This window comes from Lampetra planeri, chromosome 21, assembly GCF_965212315.1.
Source record: "Lampetra planeri chromosome 21, kcLamPlan1.2.h2, whole genome shotgun sequence".
Lineage (NCBI taxonomy): Eukaryota > Metazoa > Chordata > Hyperoartia > Petromyzontiformes > Petromyzontidae > Lampetra > Lampetra planeri.
This window is the reverse complement of record NC_136127.1, coordinates 9,688,374-9,710,221: the sequence shown is the minus strand read 5'-3', so window position 1 is coordinate 9,710,221 and position 21,848 is coordinate 9,688,374. Positions and strand designations below refer to the sequence as shown.

Sequence of the window (21,848 nt, the reverse complement as noted above, 5' to 3'; positions counted from 1 at the left end):
CAATTACAACACAATTTAGATTTATACTGCATCGAGGCGCAACTCCATCTCAAGATGGATACATTTGTATGTTGCAGAACTTCGTTATATTTATATGTGTGTGCATATGAGCTGTGTTGTGATTTATTAATGCAGGTCTTTATTAATTTATAGTGAAAATGTATGGCCCCAGGGGCTCTATTTGGGCGTTTTTAAATTTAAACTTTAATGTATCCACCTCGTGTACTAAATGTGTAATGGTTTATTCATGTGGCTCGCGAGGAAAGAAAAATCCGTGCAGTGGTAAACAAGTGAAAAAAAAAAGTAACAACATTAAATACAATTAAATGGGAAAGCATCTGGAGGATGAGCGCTTACCAAACTGGTAATTAATATCCCGTCCCATTTATTTGAGCCTAATCCAGGAAGATTTATGTTCTGTGCGACAGCGTGTGTGTGTGTATGCTGTTAATAAACACACAACAATGTGTAAACATCCGCTTAGAAAAAAAATCCTACATGTCTGTGTATAAATATAATTAATTATCATTGAATGCATTATGTTACCGTATGAGTAATAGATTTTAAGATGTTTGCATATACGGTTTGTCATTATGTTCACTCGGGAGACAAAGGCGGCCGGGCGTGGTGCAGGCCACCCACCCCCTTGTGTGTCGTGCCGGCCTTCACAGGTGCTCGCTGACAGCACTTGCCCCAACAGTCTGTTAAGGCTACACGGGGAGGTCTTTGTCTTTGTATGTTAGTGCATGTGTATTCTGTATGTGCTGTAGATGTGTAACTGCTTGTGTATGCGTGTCATTGCATGTTTAGTGACGAACATCTGAATCAGGTCTTGGGCCTCCCCTTGGTCGACTCGGCCTTAAATGAGTACTGGGTGGGCTGTGTAAACACCACCACTGGGGATACAAAGGCGGCCGAGCGTGGTGCTGGACACCCACTGCCTCATGCGCCGTGTAAGCCTTCATAGATGCTCGCGAACAGCACTTGCCCTAACAGTCTGTCAAAGGCTACATGGAAGGGGGGAGGCTTTGTCTTTGTGCCACGTGATACCCTTGCAAACGAGATGTTTCATCTCAATAAATTATCCAGATACAAATATAGACATTCGTAAATAAATAAACGCGCATGTTCAAAATCCAAACATATCATTTGTCCAGCGAGTTAAGATTTCAACAATGTGCAAACACCCATTCAAAACAATACTCCTATAAATACACTCATGGTCACGTGCGCGTGTATTTACGGTATGTAAATATACATACACAAAAATTACACGTGTAATGTTGACAATCTAAACCTATGTCGATTTGCGATTGCATTGTTAAGATTGGGTGGGAATTTTTTTCAGTTATTCAGCGATTCACACGGAATGTTTCTACGTAGCGCTACGATGAAATATAATTACTTTCTATCGGAAGGCATACATATCGATTTAGTACACACGCGTAGCCGCACGGCCCAGATTTAACATTGCTTCAAGGTGTGCTGATTATAGAACTAAACTATAAACTATTTTTTATTTGACCAGGTAAGGCCCACTGAGCCATATAGCTCTTTTTCAGAATCGACCTGGCCACAAATGATGGCTCAACGAAGTGGCTTATCACGTGGAAATTTACAGCAGCCAAATACTTGAAGTGCATGTTTCTAAATGTTGAGGGAAAAACAGCAGGAGCCGGATAAAAATGCACGCCACCACGGGGAGAGGGACATGCAACCTCCAAATATACAGGCGTATAAATGTGCAGGTAAAAACCAGAGGATCCGGAGAACACGTTCCTTCGGAGTGGGCAGGTAGAAACTTGGTTGGAGAGCGCATTTGTACACGACAGACAAATAAGCACGACAGACAGACAGACAAATAATCCCTGGTGGGCAGTGTGGAACCTGTTGTTCCTACCTGTAAAAATCCCTGCATATATAGTGTAAAGCCACAGTCTACTCCATTATTACTACAAGTGTAATATCGACGGGAGTACAGATAGACACCAGTCTGCTCCACCGTGGACATGAAAGTACCGCTGGCATCAATCGCAAAAGCAGGCCATTGTGTGCCGGCATCAGGGCCCAAATTTTCCAAATTCGAAACATTTTGCATTTTGGGGATTATACCCAATGGAAATCTTTAGCACTCTGAGAACGATCGTTTAAGGGCGCTTTATCATTTTTTAAATTATTATTATTTCCCCAATACTGACAGACCAATGCCCCAGGTCACCCTTGCAAAATGGAACTTTTGTAGCCTCTTTTGAGTTTTCACCTGGTTCAACAAAATAACTTGAACAATCTACTCCAGCGTCGCTTAATACCATATGGCAATCAGTGATTGGATGGTCGCAAATGTACGCCAAAAAAGGCACGGGCAAAATTCAACTCCGGTTTTAAGGCTGCTTTGGGTGCAAGTAGCTTTGCGGCCAAAGTGCCCTTACGCATTTTTAAAACAACATGACTTCTGAAAGCCTATGCTTCGCTTTAAAAGACCGGCCGATTCATAAATAATGATTTTCCCACAGTTTAAATTATTAAATTGCATCACTTCATAACTTGAAGGCAAGTAATAGCGGATTTTCTAGGTCTCGCCAGATCCAAATGAAATGAACACTGCACTCATTTGCATTCGATAAGTAAGCACGTGTTTTTGTGCTCGGTTTCGTAAGTATGTTTGTTGAACTTTTTTCGCGCCGTACGTATCCAACCGTGCTAATCGGAGGTTTCGAATGGCGAACGCATCAATAATGCAAAAGAATGGGACCACAAAGGCGCACTTTGCACTCCTGAAAGCCTAACCACGATACAAAGTTGTGCCCATGTTGCCAAGGAGCAGCGTTCTTCATTGCAAGGTCCCCAGGCCACTGGTGACCCCTCGTGACCTTTAGTGCGGCACCTGACGTGCGGCCTTCGACAATACACAACATCATTGGAACCTCATTTGCCAGTAAAAATATGATAATAGTTTTTTTACCCTTCTATCTGGCAACAAAACTGACACCTTTTTTTACAAGGAGTCATGTTTACATAGACCACAATACATGACTCCTTGTAAAAAAAATGTGTCAGTTTTGTTGCCAGATAGAAGGGTAAAAAACAAATTATCATATTTTTACTGGCAAATGAGGTTCCAATGGTGTAAATGCTTACCCCGAGCTCTCATACTCTGATGGTGCATTGTCTTTGAGTTGTGCGCCTTTTGGCGTCATCTGGTCCAACCCATGTGAGACTAGGCTCTAAAGAAAGCTGTCTCGGGTGTGGACCAATCAACTTCAAGGACAGTGCACATTATCAGAGTTATGTTTTTGTTTGCATTATGACTGCAGGTATTGTGGTCTATGTAAACATGACTCCTTGTAAAAAAAGGTGTCAGTTTTGTTGCCAGATAGACGGGTAAAAAAACAATTATCAATACACAACATGTGAAAACACCCCCCCCCCCATCATCATCGTGCTACCAACCCCAATGGTTTCAAATGTGTGGCGGCCCTCACACTAATGATGTCTTATCGGCGAAAGTGCCCACCCCGCCCCCCCTCCTCTGAAAATTAGTGAAGAACACTGCCGTGGATGAAAAAGATAAAGGTGCAGCCCTGCAATTGCTTGCTCACTCCTGCTGCTTGCGGAACGGCCTCTGCTAGAGGGCAGCTCTAAAGAGGGTAATTAGGCCGATCTCTTCCCCACTGGCCAGACGGCTTTGAAAAGGTGATCGTACCGAAACTTTATCCCCACCACACGAATGAACGTGGTGTACCCATTTGTATTGCTGGGTGGACACCGGTTGGGAGATTTAAGAAACTCGCACCGTTGTTTGAACTGAGATTGAACCGTTAACTGTTGCACCACCGCAGCATCCACCCATGTTGGTATTTTACATTCATAGAATCAGTGGCGATAACATCTGGCTGATCATGCGAGTGCAGTTTTTTTTTTTCAATGAGCAAAATTATTTGCAGTTGCTCTTCATTTTGAATGTACTTCGCTTTCAAAAGTAATGTCACTGTTTTATTAAGGCCTCCTCACACTTTGTTATTCATAGAGGTTCTTCGATCATACTTCACCGCACCTTTAGCCAATGCAAGGTGGTTGACAGGGGACACAAGGGGTGGTTCTTAATTTAGGAGCTTTCGTGACTGCAGGAATTATTCTTTGGTTTTTTTTCGGTTAAGTCACGTCTAAAAATAAAATAATAAATTAAAATAACATATTACGACGTTTCGATTGCAACACAAGCAATCATCATCAGGTATATACCTGATGATGATGCTTGTGTTGCAATCATCATCATGCTTGTGTTGCAATCATCATCAGGTATATACCTGATGATGATTGCTTGTGTTGCAATCGAAACGTCGTAATATGTTATTTTAATTTATTATTTTATTTTTAGACGTGACTTAACCGAAAAAAAACCAAAGAACAAGGGGTGGTGTTAGCAAGACTGGTTCCTGAAATCACTCGCCACTCACAATAGCCCTGGTTGGATATCAAAGTTGGGTCGAAAGGTTCGTTGTGCAACGTGCTAACCACTGCGCCAACCGTTCCCGCCCAAAAATAACAATAATTTGTGAATGTACCAAATTATGTAGAAAAAGACACGACTTAATCTTGCAACATTGCAGAAGTTTGGCCCAGATACAGCCACTCTTCCCTTTGCAATGCAGGAATTAACAAAGTGGAGGCTATTGTGCTTATTTGCCCTCTATGCATTGGTACACTGTGACCTGTACTTGACAGACTAGCAGATGTGACTTGTAATTGATAATTCCTCCCTTCGATTAGCCCAGTGGGCTACGTGCGATGTGAAAGAAGTTCAACATACATACATGCAACATCGTGGCAAGAATGTAAGTTGAGCTTACACGAAGCAGATTTGTTACTGGTAGGAACCTCCTGGTTACACCAGCCCACAGGGGATTATTGTGTCCGTCCGTCGTGCAGGGAGGGGCTGGGTGGGGAGGGAGGGGCTGGGTGGGGAGGGGAGGGTGGGGAGGGGCTGGGTGGGGAGGGTGGGGAGTGGCTGGGTGGGGAGGGTGGGGAGGGGCTGGGTGGGGAGGGTGGGGAGGAGCTGGGTAGGGGGTGGGAGGGGTGGGGCTGGGTGGGGAGGGGAGGGGCTGGTCACCCCGTGGTGCCCTTATAAAACTCAACGTTTAACATACTCACGCCGGCTTGTGCCCGCCCTCACAGTAGGGCATATTTGCGGAACACACCACGCCGCCGTTGACCCTGGCCATTGACCGAGCAACCGAACGTTCCTTCCAGCTCCCTCCGCAGGAATGTGTTTAATATATTTTGAGGATGTGCTATTTCCTGAAGGACCGTGAATGTCACTTAACAGCATCGTACACATTTGTGTCTTTATTGCACAAATTAGTGCGGCACGGAACAATGCACTTCTGTGTTACAAATTGCCAGAGCGTGACCCGTGGCCAACTCACAGAAGTCACTGTTTTATTCAATAAGTGAAGGAAATTTGTGCGTGCTTTTTATTCATTTTAACAAATACACGTGTGAAATTAATTACACGGCCTGGTCTACTAATGCATTGGAATAAGCTGCGAATGTGATTATTTAAGTACCGTCATTTCTTTGGCCTCGATAATTAGTTACGTGTTTGCTCGTATCTTCGTGCTCATTGTTTTCCGTTTCTGTGCGGGGCAGCAATTATTCTCTGGCTGTCACCTTATGATGCTGGTTGCGGGTTTACTCTCCAACACGCCGGTGTGCTGAAATAGTAACGAATTGGCACGTTTTGTTTACGTCAAAAACCTTACTAATTGGTTGTGTCGGGTGGTGGTGGGTTTAACGACGCATGAATATTTACGCGATCGAACCCACAAAAACCTCCATTATACGTAATATCGGTCGCGAAAGCCTCCGTGTTAAGCTGAGAAATGTATTAACCGATCTTTCACCAGAAATGTTTAATTATATCTTGTATTGATATATATATATACCCTGACTGAAACGGAAATGTAGAATACAACCTATTTATAACTGCAGCCTATAATTACTGTCGTTTTCCTTCTGCAAACTTCATAGTTGTAGGGAAAGGAAATTGAGTGCTGGTATACACGTGTGGCGCTCTGCGAAGTGCCGCTTTATGGGGTACTGACATATACAAGCACATGGTGACTACTATATGTGTGTGTGTGTATATTTGCGTGGATGTATGAGTAAATAAAAACGAGTGAATATGTAGGAGCTTAATGGTGACCAGTGGCGCTCATGAAAGCCGTAGAGAAGCAGCAGACGGTTAATGAAAAACTCTGACATATCACAGGTCAAGCACTCATGTTGGGACCAGGCCCTACTCGTATTACTTAGGCTGGGTACTACAGGGAGAGGAGAAATATAAAAAAATGAAATAAAAGAAATAGATCCCCGTGGAGCCATCCATCTCAGCAGTGATGGATCACTGCGTGTGAAGAGGGGGGGGGGGGAGAGTGCCCCATCCCATCCCTGTGTTTTACTTTGCCAAGATTAATCGCCCCGGAGAGATAAGGGACAAATGTGATTTCAGGAGGTGCGTGGGGTTATTACCACATCGAAGATGAACTGAAACAGCAGCAAGCGCCCGAGTCTAATCCAATAGCGTGGTGCACAGCGTGGCCTTTGGAGACACTCTGAGTTAATTGCGCTGACCTTACGGTGCATTATTAGGAGCTGTGTAACTTTAATTTGATTGCGGGGATTCGCGCGGACAATTAACGTTGCCTCTTAAATGCGACGATATCTGTCCGTTTTGTTGCGCGCGACGCGGGTAACGCCGTGGTCGTCGGCTGTCTGTGCGTGCGTGCGCAGACACGTCTGTGTGCGTGTGCGCACGTATGTGCTTACCTGTGAGAACTCGGCGCGATGAAAGCCGTTCAAATGCCCCGGCCTGAGCAGCAATGCACGCGCGTAATCTCCGCTCGAGCGCAATTCAGTGCCGCTTTGTGAATTGCAATTTTTTTGTGCGCCCAGTCGCCCGGCGACGGACCCCGTGAGATGACCTTCAGCGCTTTCCCCTCGCTCGCATCCACACCGAGGTTCCACCCCGAGCTGCCATGCCACTGGAGGAAAAACGGACTGCTGCGCAAGTGCACACGCGCACACGCGCACACGTGGACACGCGCGCTCCCGTTACGAAGTTTTGGGATGCGGCGTTTTTTTGTTTGTTGTTCGTTTTTTTTATCTTCAACTTTAACGTTACGGCAGATGCAGCGCCACGGCCACTGCTGTAGACGTTGTCGTAATGTAAAAGCGCCCGTGTGTGTGTGTGTGCGTGTGTGCGTGCGTGTGCGTGTGGGGAGCGGTAGTGTAGCGGTTAGCGTTTCGCGCTATGTACCCGGCGACCCCAGTTCGATTCCCGCTCATAGCCAACACAAGTAACGATCATCTGAACCGGTCCTACATCAGCTCGGCATCATGTCAGGTCGACTCAGCATCATATGTGTACCTGGTGAGGTGTGTAAACATCACCACTGGGGGAGACAAAGGCGGCCGAGTATGATGCTGGCCACCCACTCCCTCGTGTGCAGTGCTGGCCTCCATAGGTCCTCACTAACAGCACTTGTCCTAAAAGTTTGTTCAGGCTATACGGGAGGTCATTTTGTTTTAAGAAGAACATGTTGTAAGGTACTCTTCTCTAAGTTGTATTAAAACAGTTGTAAACCAAACACATCAGCACGTTATTTACAAAGGTGACGTACAATAAGTTAGTCTTTTGGACATATATATGTTGACACCTCGATCGTGTTTAAATTTGCTTATTGAACAAATTACAGTCGGCCCATGGCTTTGCGACGTTCATTTGCCCGATAGACATTTCCCGTGCGTCACACTGAAGTTCGGTGATTCACCAAGCTTGTACTTCTCTTGCAGAGTTCACTGACAGTCACTCGCGGCGAAGATGCCATCACGGGCCAGCGTGAGCCCCTTGCTCGCGGAAGGCAGAGCTTTGGCGGCAGCACCCCATCATCCGACACTGACGCGTCAGTCAGCGACGGCGAGGACACCTTCCGAGACGTGGGCACTTTTCACGGCGATGAGTTTTCAAACCGCGGAGACGCCTTGCACGGCGAGGGCATTAAACTAACGTGGGCAGAGCAGCGCAGCAGGCTGCGTGACGGCCGCAACCGATCGCCGGCGAGCAGCAATCTTCATCTCGGCAGTCGGGAGCGCGCACAGTTTCTGTTGGAGAAATGGTCATGGACCAGAGGATTACGTTCCACTAAGACGGAGTGCTCTCCAAGGGACCCGGCAGCTCTACCGCCAACCAATAAACCATGCACTGCTGTGAGCAGGTACAGTGACAATAAAGGGCCGTCTGAGATGGCATATTCTGTTCGTTGCGCATCGTCGGAGTTTCGTGAATGCCCAGGCGATGCGCCTGCTGATGAGATGCAAGTTGTCGTGGAAGAGGAGGAGGTTGTAAGAAGTATCTCTGCTGCAAGGCCAATGAATGTAAATTCCCGGTTCCTAAAATCTCACAAAAAAAAGAGCCATAAGTTAGACGGGGCGGTGCATGACATTGCCTTTTGTGAGCCTCAGCGTATCAGGATAAACACGCATGAATCTCTCCAGGCCGTTTCGGGTAAAATCTCGGCGACAGACATCGAATGCGTAAACGAGTCGAATAAATTGCACTGTGGCCTGCCGGTGTCCAGTCAGAGCTTGACATCGAGCGCTTACGGTCCGCGAGATTTTTCGCTGCGTCCCGCGCGCCCTGAAGCGGGACGGAGGAAGACGGCGGCTGCGGCGCACGCAAAGCCGAGGTCCGTCGACGCGATTTCCATAGCGGGGAAAATCACGGCCCCACAGCTGGATGCAGGCGATGCGCCGTGCGCACCGAGGGCCTCGACCGAGATCCATTCCGTGTCCTTGGCCGAGGCGAGCGACGGCGACAGTGTACATCGCGACGGACAGCACGCGGATCGCGGCCGCGGTTTGTCCAAGGCGGACAAGCCACAGCTCAGGCCAGCCCTCGGGACACAGATCGCGACGGCGAGGAGCCAGAGTTTTAGCAAGCAGCCGACCAAATCTTCGTCCCTCGGCCCCAGAATCAGGACTCGCATCATTACTGGCACGGCAAGGCGGGCGGAGCTTTACGGTGGCGGCGCTTCGCTTGCCGACGCGTCGCACTTTGCGGCGGCCGGCGCGCGGGGGGAGAACTTTCACTCGATGTCGAAGGTGGACGCGATTTCCAATCGAATGACGTTAGAGCACAGGCCTCAGTCAGAGCCTTGTCTACTCAGGGAGAGTGTGAAGTGTTTTCAGCGGCCTTCGCCAAACAACGTCGGCGCTTCGCAAGCGCTGGCGCCTTCCCACGATGCAGCACGCTGGGATGCCAACGTGGCCGTAAAGGAATGCGAAAGTGTCAATGACTTGGTCTCTGCGCAAGGGGGTGAGTCCAAGTTGACCGTGGAAAAAGGTCAGAGAGAAGAAAGTGACGGAACTGCAAGCATCAAACACAAATTAGCTAGATTGTCTTATATATTTTCAAGAAAAAGCTCAGAGGCCAATTCCGACATAAGATTCCAATCGAATGGTGGGACACGCAGACCAAAAACAGAATTAATGTCACCAAAAAGCACGATTGAGCCACAACATCGGACCACGAATGCCCCCAGGAGCAGCGACGCTCTCGTGCCCAATTCACCCGAATGTGCGCCGAGTCCAGCAGACGGGAAGTACAAGGGTGGCGGCAGCCTTGAAAAGGTCAGGGGTCATCCCGGATGCATCATTAGCTCCCCTTTGACGGAGTTGGTGCCCTCATTCGTGCCTCTGCCGTCCATCGAGGAAAAAGTCATGCAGGAGATCCAGGCGAACGTGCTGAGGCAGTCCCAGAAGCAAATGCTGGTCTCCGCCGGGAGCAAGGCGTCCCTGGTGAAGCCCTTCTTCATCGCGAGCCTCCTGGGCCTTCGCAGGAGCAGGCCTTCGTGCGGCAGGGCGGCGGCACGCCCCGCGGGTAAAGCCACGGCGCCCGAGAGGGCGGGGCGAGACCCGGCAATGCCGCCGTTGCCACCTCAAGACCAGGAGAATGAGGATCGCGCTGGGGATCGAGCGAAGCCGAGCAAGTGGGTTGAGATGAGAGGAAGGCGAGCAGCGGCGACGGGGACGGGCGTCGCGGCGGACGCTGGACAGAGGCTGGGCGGAAATGGAAGTTGGGGAACGAGTGGAGATCCGGGCGACGCTTCAGACGTGCAAGGAGTTGGGACGAATACTCTGACAAGGTAAAGTTTACGGGCCGATGACGTAGTTCTCGGCGGCTGTGGGAATGATTTTCACGCTGCGAGCATATGCTTGTGACGACGCATCGATTCGTCGATTGCAATCGATTTCTTAAGCTCATGAAATGTGCATCTAATCAAGTGGGATGAGGATCGATGTTTTTCTATTTATATTCGTTGTTTTTTTCGGTAAAGTCACGTAGGTAAAAAATTAAAATTAATAAAAGTAAAATAAAAATAAAATTCACGACGTTTCGGAGGCAACACAAGCTTCCGTCTTCAGGTGGAACCGTCACAGCACGATTGCTGTATCAAGCAATCAAGCAATCGTGCTGTGACGGTTCCACCTGAAGACGGAAGCTTGTGTTGCCTCCGAAACGTCGTGATTTTTATGTTATTTTTATTTTATTTTTTATTAATTTTAATGTTATTTTTTTACCTACGTGAATTTACCGAAAAAAAACTAAGAATATGAATCCTTGCAGTCACGAAAGCTTCAAATCTAGAATTTTTATTTATTTATGTTGTGTTTTCAAATGCGACATACGAATACAAATAACACATGCGTCTCTGCACGCCCAGAATTATAAACGGGTACACCGTATTTCAGTTGATCGGCAGGTCGCGTGTGGTGCGGTAAAACTGTGAGCATTCTCACCTCTTCCAAGAGGGTTTGGCCAGCATGGGAGAGTGAGCCCAAAGTACCCTTGAGAGGGGCTTTTGAGAGCTCCCTCTAATGGAAGCTTTATTATCAAAAGTGAAATGAGCAAGCGATTGCAGGGCTGCACCTTAACCTTAGATGTGATCACGTGACCACCCCAGCGAATGAAGACCGCTATTTTTACCACAATGTAAATTAATACAAAATTTCTTATATAGATTTTCAATCTGAATGGCAACGCCGAATTATAAGATGCATATTGGAACGTGAGTGGGGGAGAATCATTATGCCCCTAATGCTCATGGGATACAATGTAAAATGACTCTGCATGCAGAAATATTAATTTAAACTCGGGAGTGGAGAACACACTTGCCGCAATGTGATTTAGTGAAGTTCATTATGTGTTAAAATGTAATTAGTTAATAGCAAACATTAATCACATTGTAGCAAATGTGATTTTTTTTTCATCCTGTGTTAATACATCACCTTCCAATTTTTTTAATAGAATCAAAGGCCTATTACATGAATTGGCTCGTATTAGTGGTGATTTTCTAATTGGTTTTGATCGCTGCAAGAGTTCACACTGTCGCAATAGCAGCAGTGCCCGGATCGTGCTTCCTTTGTAACGGTAACTTTAACGAGCCATCATCATTAAACATTGCTAATAGCCACTCAGGGTGGTTTTGGGGCAGCGGGAAATTACGTTTTGAAAATGTAGTTTTTCAAAATACTTTTTTTGTGTGCAAGTTCAGTCTTCTTCTTTAGGTCGGTTCATCTCACAGCCCTCCCTTTACTCTGGAAACGAGAAACATTGGCCGACGACGTTATAAATATATCTTTTTTCCCTGTATACGGGGCAGTGTCACCAATAAATGTGGTGACTTTCTTTACATATTCGTGACTCTTCGTGAATGATGGCAGGTTCATTCAGTTTAAGTGTGAGAGTAATGCATTGTTACGTTACATTTGGATTGGGGCTGTGGGTACAGAGTGAAAAGCGCCACTGCACGATGAACCTGGCGACCTAGGTTTGATTGCCAGCCTAAATTTGACCAAACTTTTTATTTTACCAGGTAAGGCCCACCGAGCTGTATAGCAATTTTTTTCAAAAGCGACCTGGCTATCACAAATGATAGCTCAACGAAGTGGCTCATCACGTGGAAATGTAAAGCAGCCAAATACTCTAAACGCGTGATGTTGATTTGGAGGGGAAAAAACAGAGGACCTGGAGACAAATCCACGCGACCACGGGCAAAACATGCAAACTCCAAATATACAGCAGGCGTCAGGGTCGGGATCTAATCCACAACTTCCTGTATACCAGGCGAGGTAGTTAACATCTCACCACCGTGGTATTCCCCTGCCTGACCCCCCAGCTACGACCAGGCCTACCCCAACCTCTGTCTCTACACCTATTATTACCCCAACCCTTATCACTACCCCTATCACTACCCCTACCCTTATCACTACCCCTATCACTACCCCTACCCTTATCACTACCCCTATCACTACCCCTACCCTTATCACTACCCCTATCACTACCCCTACCCTTATCACTACTCCTACCCCTATCACTACCCCTACTCTTATCACTACCCCTACCGCAACCCATCCATGGCTATAATGATGATGATTGTGAAATAAATTAAGGCAGGCAGTGGCCTGTGCACAGGTTTAACCGTATGCCCTGTCCTGGCTTCTTCCTGACCGAGCAAACCTTCCAAGGCTGTGGTTGACTTCGCTTATCGCGGTGAGATAGCATCGTCAGGGAGCAATGAGCATGTGTGTTAGCATTTAATTTGAGGTCCATCATTGATCTGTATGCAGGAGCGCCTTCGTTGCCCGAAACCAGCGGGTTGATTAATCGTGTGACTGATAGTTTGCGTGATAAAGACTGCACTTGTCTCATTTGCTGTATTGATCGCGCTAATGATTTCCCCCCGCATGCATATACGTGCATACACCCTCTCATATTAATCAGGGTGTTTTTGAAGGGACATGGAAATTAATACTCCGGATGAACCACCACGCGTTGCAATTAATGCGCATCAGCCACTCCGAGTCTTAAGGAGGCCACGGTTACTCGCTGATTGGCACTGATTGAAGAAGTAGCGGAGGAGAATTAAAGATTCGTATGTAAAGTGCAGTAGATTGAAATAAAAAGCAATTTTCAACTCACCAAACTTTCAGCTAATTTTTTTTTACGTGCAGTATATCATTTGTAGGAGTCCTCGAAGCAGCAGCAATGTTCAGTGTACTTCATCTTGGGTACAGCTGAGAGCAAAGCCATGAACCTGGAGGAAGTCATCTATATAAATACTCTATCTACTAGCGTTCCGGACATTTTTGTTACAATGCACACTATATTAAAATACTATAAAGGAGTCAATTTTACAAGGGATGCTCTCCACGACCAGTACATTTTAGTACATCTTGTTCAATATGACCACTTTTGGCGCAACGCTTCATACTCTCGGCTTGCAGTCAGTTCATATCAGGATATTGGGCCGTGTGTGATCCGCGTTGTAATTACAAAATGTTTCATTGAAAGTAACCCCCGCCCTTCTGCCATCACCTTCTTCCACCGACGAGCGGGTCACTGCAGATGCTCGCAAGACAAATGCTTGGCTAACCGCCAGATGTCCGGACCTTTAAAAGCAGCTAAGCAGAACACAGAGAGTTACACAGTCGAGAGATTTTTCTCCCTCTGGGCAATTAATGATTTCAGTTACTGCCAGCAAAGCGAATGCAATTTTAAGCCAGAGTTGAAGCAGAGGTCTGACCACAAGATTATTACATTTCTATCAGACTTTGCCCTACCCAAAGGCCCGAGTGGGTCGGTGGGGGGGTGCATTGTGCCAATGCTGTCTGTCTGCTTATCTTGTCTGAAGCCAATTGAGATGGATCTCTGGATGGGGGCTATTTGGAGCTAGCAAGGAATGCACTTTATACTTTGAAAGTTTTTTTGCAGCAACTGCAGAAAGAAGAGATATTTCAAATACGTGTGTGTCTGTTCTCCGAAAGTTGTTTTTCTATTTGTGCGTACGTGTGTCTACTATTGTGATGGGAGCGGTGGTGTAGCAGTGGTTAGCGCGCTGCGCTGTGAACCCGGCGGACCGAGTTCGATTCACGCTCGTGACCAACACCAGTGGCGATTATCTGAACCGGTCCTTGGCCTCTCCTCGGTTGACTCAGCCTCAAATGAGTAACTGGTGCGATGTGTAAAAATATCACCACTAGGGAGACAAAGGCGGTCGGGCGTGGTGCTGGCCACCCAACCCCTTGTGTGGTGTGCCGGCCTTCATAGGTGCTGCTTGCTGACAGCACTTGCCCCAACAGTCTACTCAGACTATACGCGGATCTTTGCCTTTGTTTACAATTCGTGGAAAATGGTAGTGTCGTGGTTAGCACAGATGGGGTGTACCTGAGTTCCATTCCTAACCATGGCTAACATCCACGGTAATTATCCGAATCGGTCCTGGCCATGGGCCTCCGTTAGCTTTGCCTCAACCTTGAATGAGTACCCTGAATGAGCACCAGGTGCAATGTGTAAAACATCAGCGCTGGAGAGACAAAGATGGTCCAGTCGAAGTGCTAGCCACACACTCGCTCGTGCCCAGCACTCGCCTTCATAGATGCTTGCTAACAGCACTTGCCCCAACGGTCTGTTCGAGCTATGCGGAGGATCTTTGACTGCAGGGATAGAGGCATGTGGGTATCGTACCAGCTGTACCATTGCCTCGTGTGTTGTGTCAGTATTGGTTAGTGCCCTACTATAAGATCGGTTGCTTGTCAGGTCTCAGCAGCTAAAGTAAGGTTGAGCCTGAATCGTGTTGGCCTAGGCAACTAGCATGCAACGAAACATGACATTGTAGGCTTCTGCATGGCGTCTTGTTAGCAGAGGAGAGTACAGCAAAATCCACTACTATCCTATGCTTTCATGCCTATGCCACCCCGCCTTCGCCGACCCACACTGACCAGCAGTCAACTAACTCCAAAGCCCCACACAGCACTCAGGGGCCGTTATTCAGAAGTATAGTAACAACAAGAGTTGTACATGATTGGCAATGGCAATACGTTTCTACAAATGAAAGCGATTTTTACTGGGTGAATACGCAACATTATGAGACCTCCTTTACCAGTGGCAAAATATAGTAGTAGGTTTTTACCCTTTAAACTGGTACAAAACTGACACCTTTATTTCAAGGCATCATGTTTGCAATAACCGCAACACAAGCAGTCAAAATGCAAACGCCTTTTGGCGTCATCTGGTCCAACACCAATGGAGACTAGGCTCTAAGGAAAGCTATCTCGGGTGTGGGCCAATCAACTTCAAGGACAGTGCATATCATTACCTTTATCAGAGTTGTTTCTTTTTGTTTGCATTTTTACTGCTTGTGTTGCGGTTATTGCAAACAGATGCCTTGTATTGTCAGTTTTGTACCAGTTTAAAGGGTAAAAACCTACTACTAGAATACGCAACATATTAAGTTTTTTTTTCTTCATAACCGGTAATGTGTTTTTTTTTTGTTTGTGCACGTGTGTGACAGGGATGTGAGGGCAACGTGTCTTCTCAGTGACAGCGCAGAGGACGCCGGCAATGGCCATGCCCGCTCTCGCTTGCGATCCCATAATGCCTTGCTCCTCAAGAGTACCCGCGTGCCCACCGCCGATCGACTGGTGAGCTTATGCCGTGACGTGCGCTGCCATCCCACTCGCACGTCCACTCTGGGCGTAAGTAACACGCTCAAGCCGGAGAAACACTTTTGATAATGATGGTGTAATAAGGGACTCGATCCTGGTTCTGTCTCCGTTGTCCTTTATTCGGGTTCTTACACTTTTCCCGCACGGCCCTCGCTCAGAGCTCTCCCCTTGGCAGCTCCGTAGCTGCCCTCGCTCCCGTAGCCTCCACACCTCTGCAGCTCCGCTGCAGACCCCCTGTGCAGTCCTCCGGCTGCCCTCACTGCAGCTCCATCGCTGCCCTCACTGCAGCTCCACTGCTGCCCGTCGTTCCTCCGCGCTTGGTCACCGCTGGCCGACGATGCCAAGTCTTACTCCCCCGTGTGTGTGGCGATCTCGCCACTCCTCGACCTCCGCCCTGCGTGGCCTCACTCTAACTCTGTCTCCCACACTCTCTTGTCTCTTCCGGTATCTCTCCCTTAAGACCTCACCCCTCTCACCCACGTGACCTAACTCCTCCCCCCATGACGTCATATCCGCGAAGCCGTTTACGCCCGCATTACAATGGTAATAATAATAGTCCGTGTGCACATTGATACACCGAGCAGATCCGCCTTCTCTTCCTCCTCAATCCGACATAATTTCCACACACGCTATACCCACGTGCGTTCATGTGGAGAGCCGTCTAAAGTACTCGGGGAGGAGATGGAATATTGCATTTTAGTTTTGGCTTCCACCCATTACGTCATCTGTCAGCATTTCGAGTAAACATTTGAAAATTGAATCTTTAACAAAGTAGATGTTAAAAAAGAATTAGCCTCACGGTTATAAAGAATAATAATTTACGGTGCTTTGTCAATCCACTGCTGGATGAAGGTTTATCCACGTTATGTCGGTCATCGTAGGGGGGGAGGGATGTTTGAGCGTACCCTCACCACTCCGGTCGGTGCGTGTCGGTGAAGTTTGCCAAGTTGGTGGTGACGTTAGGACCGGTTCAGATATCGCTCGCCAATGATGTTGGCCAAGGCTGAGCTCATGTCGCCACGGGGCTGATGGCGCAGGATGCGAAACCGCCGCACCGACAACGCTCCTCCGGAGAATTGTGTGGATTTATCATCCCCACTCGCATGTGTAGCAATGAATATGGTTAAGCCTCCAGGAGCACATTGCTAAACGTAAATGAAATGCAAAGTGGAAGATGAAAAGAGAGACGTAGACGATTTTTTGGACACTGATGTATAAAAAAACGGCATAGGATTTGTCAACATGCCTTTCCTTGGCAATGTGATTTTTTTTTTCGTTCATCCAGCATAAAAAAACAGTGTCCATTTGTGCAGACTTAATCGTGATCTCGAATCAGCCCTTGCAAGGCAGGCTCGACCCAAGTGCTTAGATGGGTTCAATAGCATTTCTGCGCATGATGGCAGCAATATGTTCAGGTGCTAAATGACTATGTGGAGGTCTGCCAACATCCAGGAAATGGAAGAGGAAGGGCACAGACATTTTCATTTGCCGCCCTGAGAACCACTCAACGTGCAGGGAAGTGACACGGGCACCCCGGTGGCGAAAAGTTATCTGCCTCGCCTGGTGTACAGGAGGTATACATTCGTTCGTCGGTTCGACCTTGACTCTGACGCCTGCTGTATATTTGGAGTTTGCGTGCTCTCCCCGTGGTCGCGTTGCATTTTTCCCCGGGTCCTCCGGGTTTTTCCCTCGCATTTAGAATCAAAGTCGCGCAACTTAGATTATTTGGCTGCGAAAATTTTTCGCGCAATAAGCCACTTCGTTGAGCTATCATTTGTGAGAGCCAGGCTGCTTCTGAAAAATAGCTACATAGCTCAGTGGGGCCTTACCTGGGTAAAATAAAACGGTAAAGTTTAGTTTACGCGCTGGAGTGTGCTTGATTGCGCGCGCGCGCGCGTGGTCGCAGAGTCGAAATGTGCAGATGTTTTTTTGTTTTTGATAGGAGTGACCTTGATTCGGCGGTGGGAAACTGGCACTGCCGCTCTTCCAGGTGGCGTGCGGCTGCCGTTCGACGCGCACGCGGCTCATTTTAAACGCATTAGTCCCCCCCGTGTGAACGATCGCGTGTCACTCGCGAAGAAGGCTGCGGCTCGCCCAGCATTTCAGATCGTGGCGCGGCTGCAGGCGGCCGCAGGCAGCCGTGCTGTGCTGTTGTTGCTGCCGCGTTGCATTTCAACGAGGGTCACGTGTTTGTGTGGTGTGCTTGCTTTTATTTTGTTTTATTTAGTCGGTCTCAGAGCAGCTTCGTCGCGGCGGGAGGTTGCACACCCCCCCCCCCCTCCTCAAGTAGTCCTGGCTTTGGATTCCGCCAACTTAACGCACGCCGGCCCGCGTAGTTATATTCGTAATTACCATCTTTGTCATGCACATCCAAAAATAATTGCTTCTTTCATCCCGCTCATGAAAATTTATAATAATTGCATTGTCAGCTGCATCGCTTTACAACCTCATAGACCCCAGGGACCACAGGACCGAGCTTTCCATACCCCTCCCCCACCACCACTACCACCAACGTACTCCATTCCCATGTAAATTGGGTTGCCAATTCGCATGCAAATTGCGCCTCAATAATATGAATAATAATAATACTACATACATCTGTGAATTGGATAGCTGGCCTGTGGTAGTTTATTAAAAGTAGGTATTCGTTACGTGCTCCAGCTACCTGTGTGCCTAATTGGCATGGTGGCTCCACATCACAGGCTTTCACGCGAAAATGTTGATAGATTTGCTCCTTAGGTTGTGCAAAGGGTTCATAATGTTAATATTTTCTTGTTTGTGGAAATAACGTATGTGTGTATGTATGTGTGCCTACGATGAGACAAAGGTGGCCAGGCACGGTACTGGCCAAACCAACCTCTCTGTCACCACGCCAATCTTAACAGGTGCTCAAAATCAGGACGTCTATCCTCGTCATCAAATGTTTCAGCTGTGCCCATCAGCAGTCTGACTAAAGTATGGCCAAATCGCCCCTGAACTGTGACCAAATCAAGCTGAATGCACGCGATTTTATTGGCAGATCTTGGGAGCTTGGCAGAATGGAGCCTGGTTTGGTGTCTGGATGGGAGACTGCCTTTGAAAGAGCAGGTGTTACAGCGAGGTGTGCTGAGCTTCAAGTATCTTTGTCTCGGACTACCTCCAGTTTCCTCCTAGATGACCAGGTGCACTGGCAGAGCCAGTGGGGGGGAGGGGGTGGCACGTGCCCCCCCCTCCAATGATCCGATCGAAATCCCCAATTTCAATCGGATCTTTGGGGTTTATTAGTAATAAATCGGCATATTGCGATCCCCACTGCCACTGCGTAGCATATTATTACGTGCCAGGGACTCTATGAGATGATAGGACAATAGTCTGAGTCCATAATTGGCAATAAGCAACGGCAAAGCAGTTATAAGTGACTCTCAGATTTGTGCGCAGTTGTGTATACAGTACATGACTTTCCTGAAGGCAAACACCTTCAGCGAGCGTGATGCCGATCATACAATGCGGTTCGAATTCGACCCTCGATCGATGGCTGTGCCATCGCCGCACACGCGTCGAATAAAAAGCAAGGGACAAGTCCTTACTTACTAACAACTCCTCTATCAGTTTTCATTGCTGGAGGGGTTGCCCCCCCCCCTCTACCTTAACATCCTGGCTAAGCCATTGGCCAGGTGGATTCTGACAAAGAAGCTAATAGCTCAGTGAGAAATACCTGGTTAAATAAAAAAATTAATTGCTCAGTAAGCTTTACCTGGTTAAATAAAAAAAAATAGCTCAGTGAGCTTTATCTGGATAAATAAATAAAAATTGCCTCCTAAAAAAAATTTTTTTTAGTGATTAGCTTACCTTTTTGACCACAGGTATTGTGGTTAATGCAAACATGATTCCTTGTAAAAAGTGTCAGTTTTGTTGCCAGAAAAATGGGTAAAAAAAAAATATTATTATATTTTGCTACTGGCAAAGGAGGCCTCATGATGAACCTTTCGTATACTTTGCACCCTCATCATGTTGTTTGTCTTGTTTGTTATTGTAACTTTCTGATCCGCCCCGACTAGACATCCGTGAAAAAGCGCTTCACAGCTCATCAGATTCCTCCAGTGTAATCAAAGTTTCTGATTCTGTGTAGCTTTCCTTGGCAAGCGCAGCGCATGCTAATTCTGATTACTCTCACAGTATCACAAGCCAGCGAAGTTAACTTTGTCTTTGCGTACATCGACGTGTGTGCGCTCAACTCACCGATATCATTACTCAAACTTATGCCCCCCCCAGTATCATCCCCTCTAGGACACTGCATACGGTGGCAATTATCTCCAGAACACATGGTTGCCAGCGAGAGCGTGCAATCTTGTGCACGATGTTAAACTATAAATAAAACAACATAACGCAGTGTGCACGTACTGCACTGTTGGGTGAGAGCTTCCCCACACCGCACAGGCCGCCGGGGGGCTTATGATGACCAACGCTTCACCACGCTGGTCGGTGTGTAAACATCGCCACTGGGGGAGACAAAGGTGGCCGGGCGTGGTGCTGCTGAAGGGAGAAGGAATGCCACAGGACTCGCCGCTCTCGTTAGCCGTGGAACAGGAATCGAACCCTGGTCTACACCATGGGAACCTCATTTGCCAGTAAAAATATGATAATTGGTTTTTTTACCCTTCTATCTGGCAACAAAACTGACAACTTTTTACAAGGAGTCATGTTTGCATAGACCTCAATACCTGCAGTCATAATACAAACAAAAGACATAACTCTGATAATGTGCACTGTCCTTGCAGTTGATTGGTTCACACCCGAGACAGCTTTCCTTAGAGCCTAGTCTCACATGGGTTGGACCAGATCGGATCGCCGTTGTGGCCGAAACGTCGTGAGAATTATTTTATTATGTTTTATTTTTATTTTTTTATTACTTCCCTTCTACGTGACTTTACCAAAAGAACCAAGAAGATGAATCCCTGCAGTCCGGAAAGCTTTAAATCGAAATTTAACCGCTCCACCATTATCATTATTTGTATCGCTTCACTTTCACGGGATTACATTCGTGTGCATTTGCCTGTATGTGTGTGTGTGTTACTTGCTTGTGTGTGTGTGTGTACGTGCGTGGGGAGCGGTAGTGTAGCGGTTAGCGCGCTGCGCTATGAACCTGGCGACCCGGGTTCGATTCCCGCTCACGGCTAACACCAGTGACGATTATCTGAACCGGTCCTGGGCCTCCCCTAGGTCGACTCAGCCTTAAATGAGTACCTGGTGCGGTGTGTAGTAATCATCGCCACTGGGGAGACAAAGACGGTCGGGCGTGGTGCTGGCCACCCACCCCCTCGTGTACCGTTCCGGCCTTCATAGGTGCTCGCTAACAGCACTTGCCCCTACAGTCTGTTAAGGCTATACGGGGGATCTTTGTCTTTGTACGTGCGTGGTGCTGGCCAACCACCCCTTCGTGTGTCGTGCCGGACTTAATAGGTGCTCGCTAACAACACTTGCTGCAAAAGTCTGCTGAAGGCTATACGGGGGGGTCTTTCCCTTTGTTGCGTTAATGCGTTCACCACACGTTCGCGCGCGGTTACTTGCAGAAGTACATCTGAATGTGTGCGTGTGCTTGCATGTGGTTGTGGGGAGCGGTAGTGTAAGCGTTAGCGCGCTGTGCTACGAACTCGGGAACTCGAGGTCAAGGTCAACACCAGTGACGATTATCTGAACTGGTCCTGGGTCTCCACTAGGTCGACTCAGCCGCAAATGAATACCTTATGTGGTGTGTAAACATCGCCACTGGGGGAGACAAAGGCGGCCGGGCGTGGTGCTGGCCACCCACGCCCTCGTGTGCCGTGCCGGTCTTCATAGGTGCTCGCTAACAGCACTTGCCCCCACAGTCTGTGAAGGCGATAAAGGGGATCTTTGTATTTTGTCGCATGTGGGTGTGCATTACAATATGCACAACGTTGCTGCTTTGCGGTTGGTGAGACGAAGGTTTTTATTCCCTGCACTTTAAAAGAAAAGTCTCAATTGGATCCTAATTGGCTCCCGTACTGAGAGAGGGCATGCTACAGGTCATCCGAACCTTAAAATAAATCGTCTATATTAAAATGTAACACGCTGTCCCGTGCTGCATTCATTGCGAACGACGTCACACGCCCAGCGTCTATGCTCGGGTTTAATAACAGTAACAGCCGCAACAACAACAACGACGATGTCATTAACAATTATAACAGCGGCAGAAGTAATGTCTAAAAACACAACACTCATTGTAACGATGACCGAAAGAGCGTTTGGGACAATTGCAGCTACTAAAATTCCCCGAATGAACG

General features: G+C 47.6%; 1 protein-coding gene across 1 annotated transcript in view; it reads left to right on the top strand.

Moving 5' to 3' along the window:
- LOC144724654 (uncharacterized) overlaps window positions 1-21,848 on the top strand; it is a 194,446-nt gene that overhangs the window by 115,607 nt on the left and 56,991 nt on the right. The window contains exons 10-11 of the mRNA XM_078603951.1: window positions 7,855-10,205; window positions 15,414-15,543. Of these exons, the coding sequence (XP_078460077.1) occupies window positions 7,855-10,205; window positions 15,414-15,543 (2,481 nt within the window). The remainder of the gene's footprint in view (window positions 1-7,854; window positions 10,206-15,413; window positions 15,544-21,848) is intronic.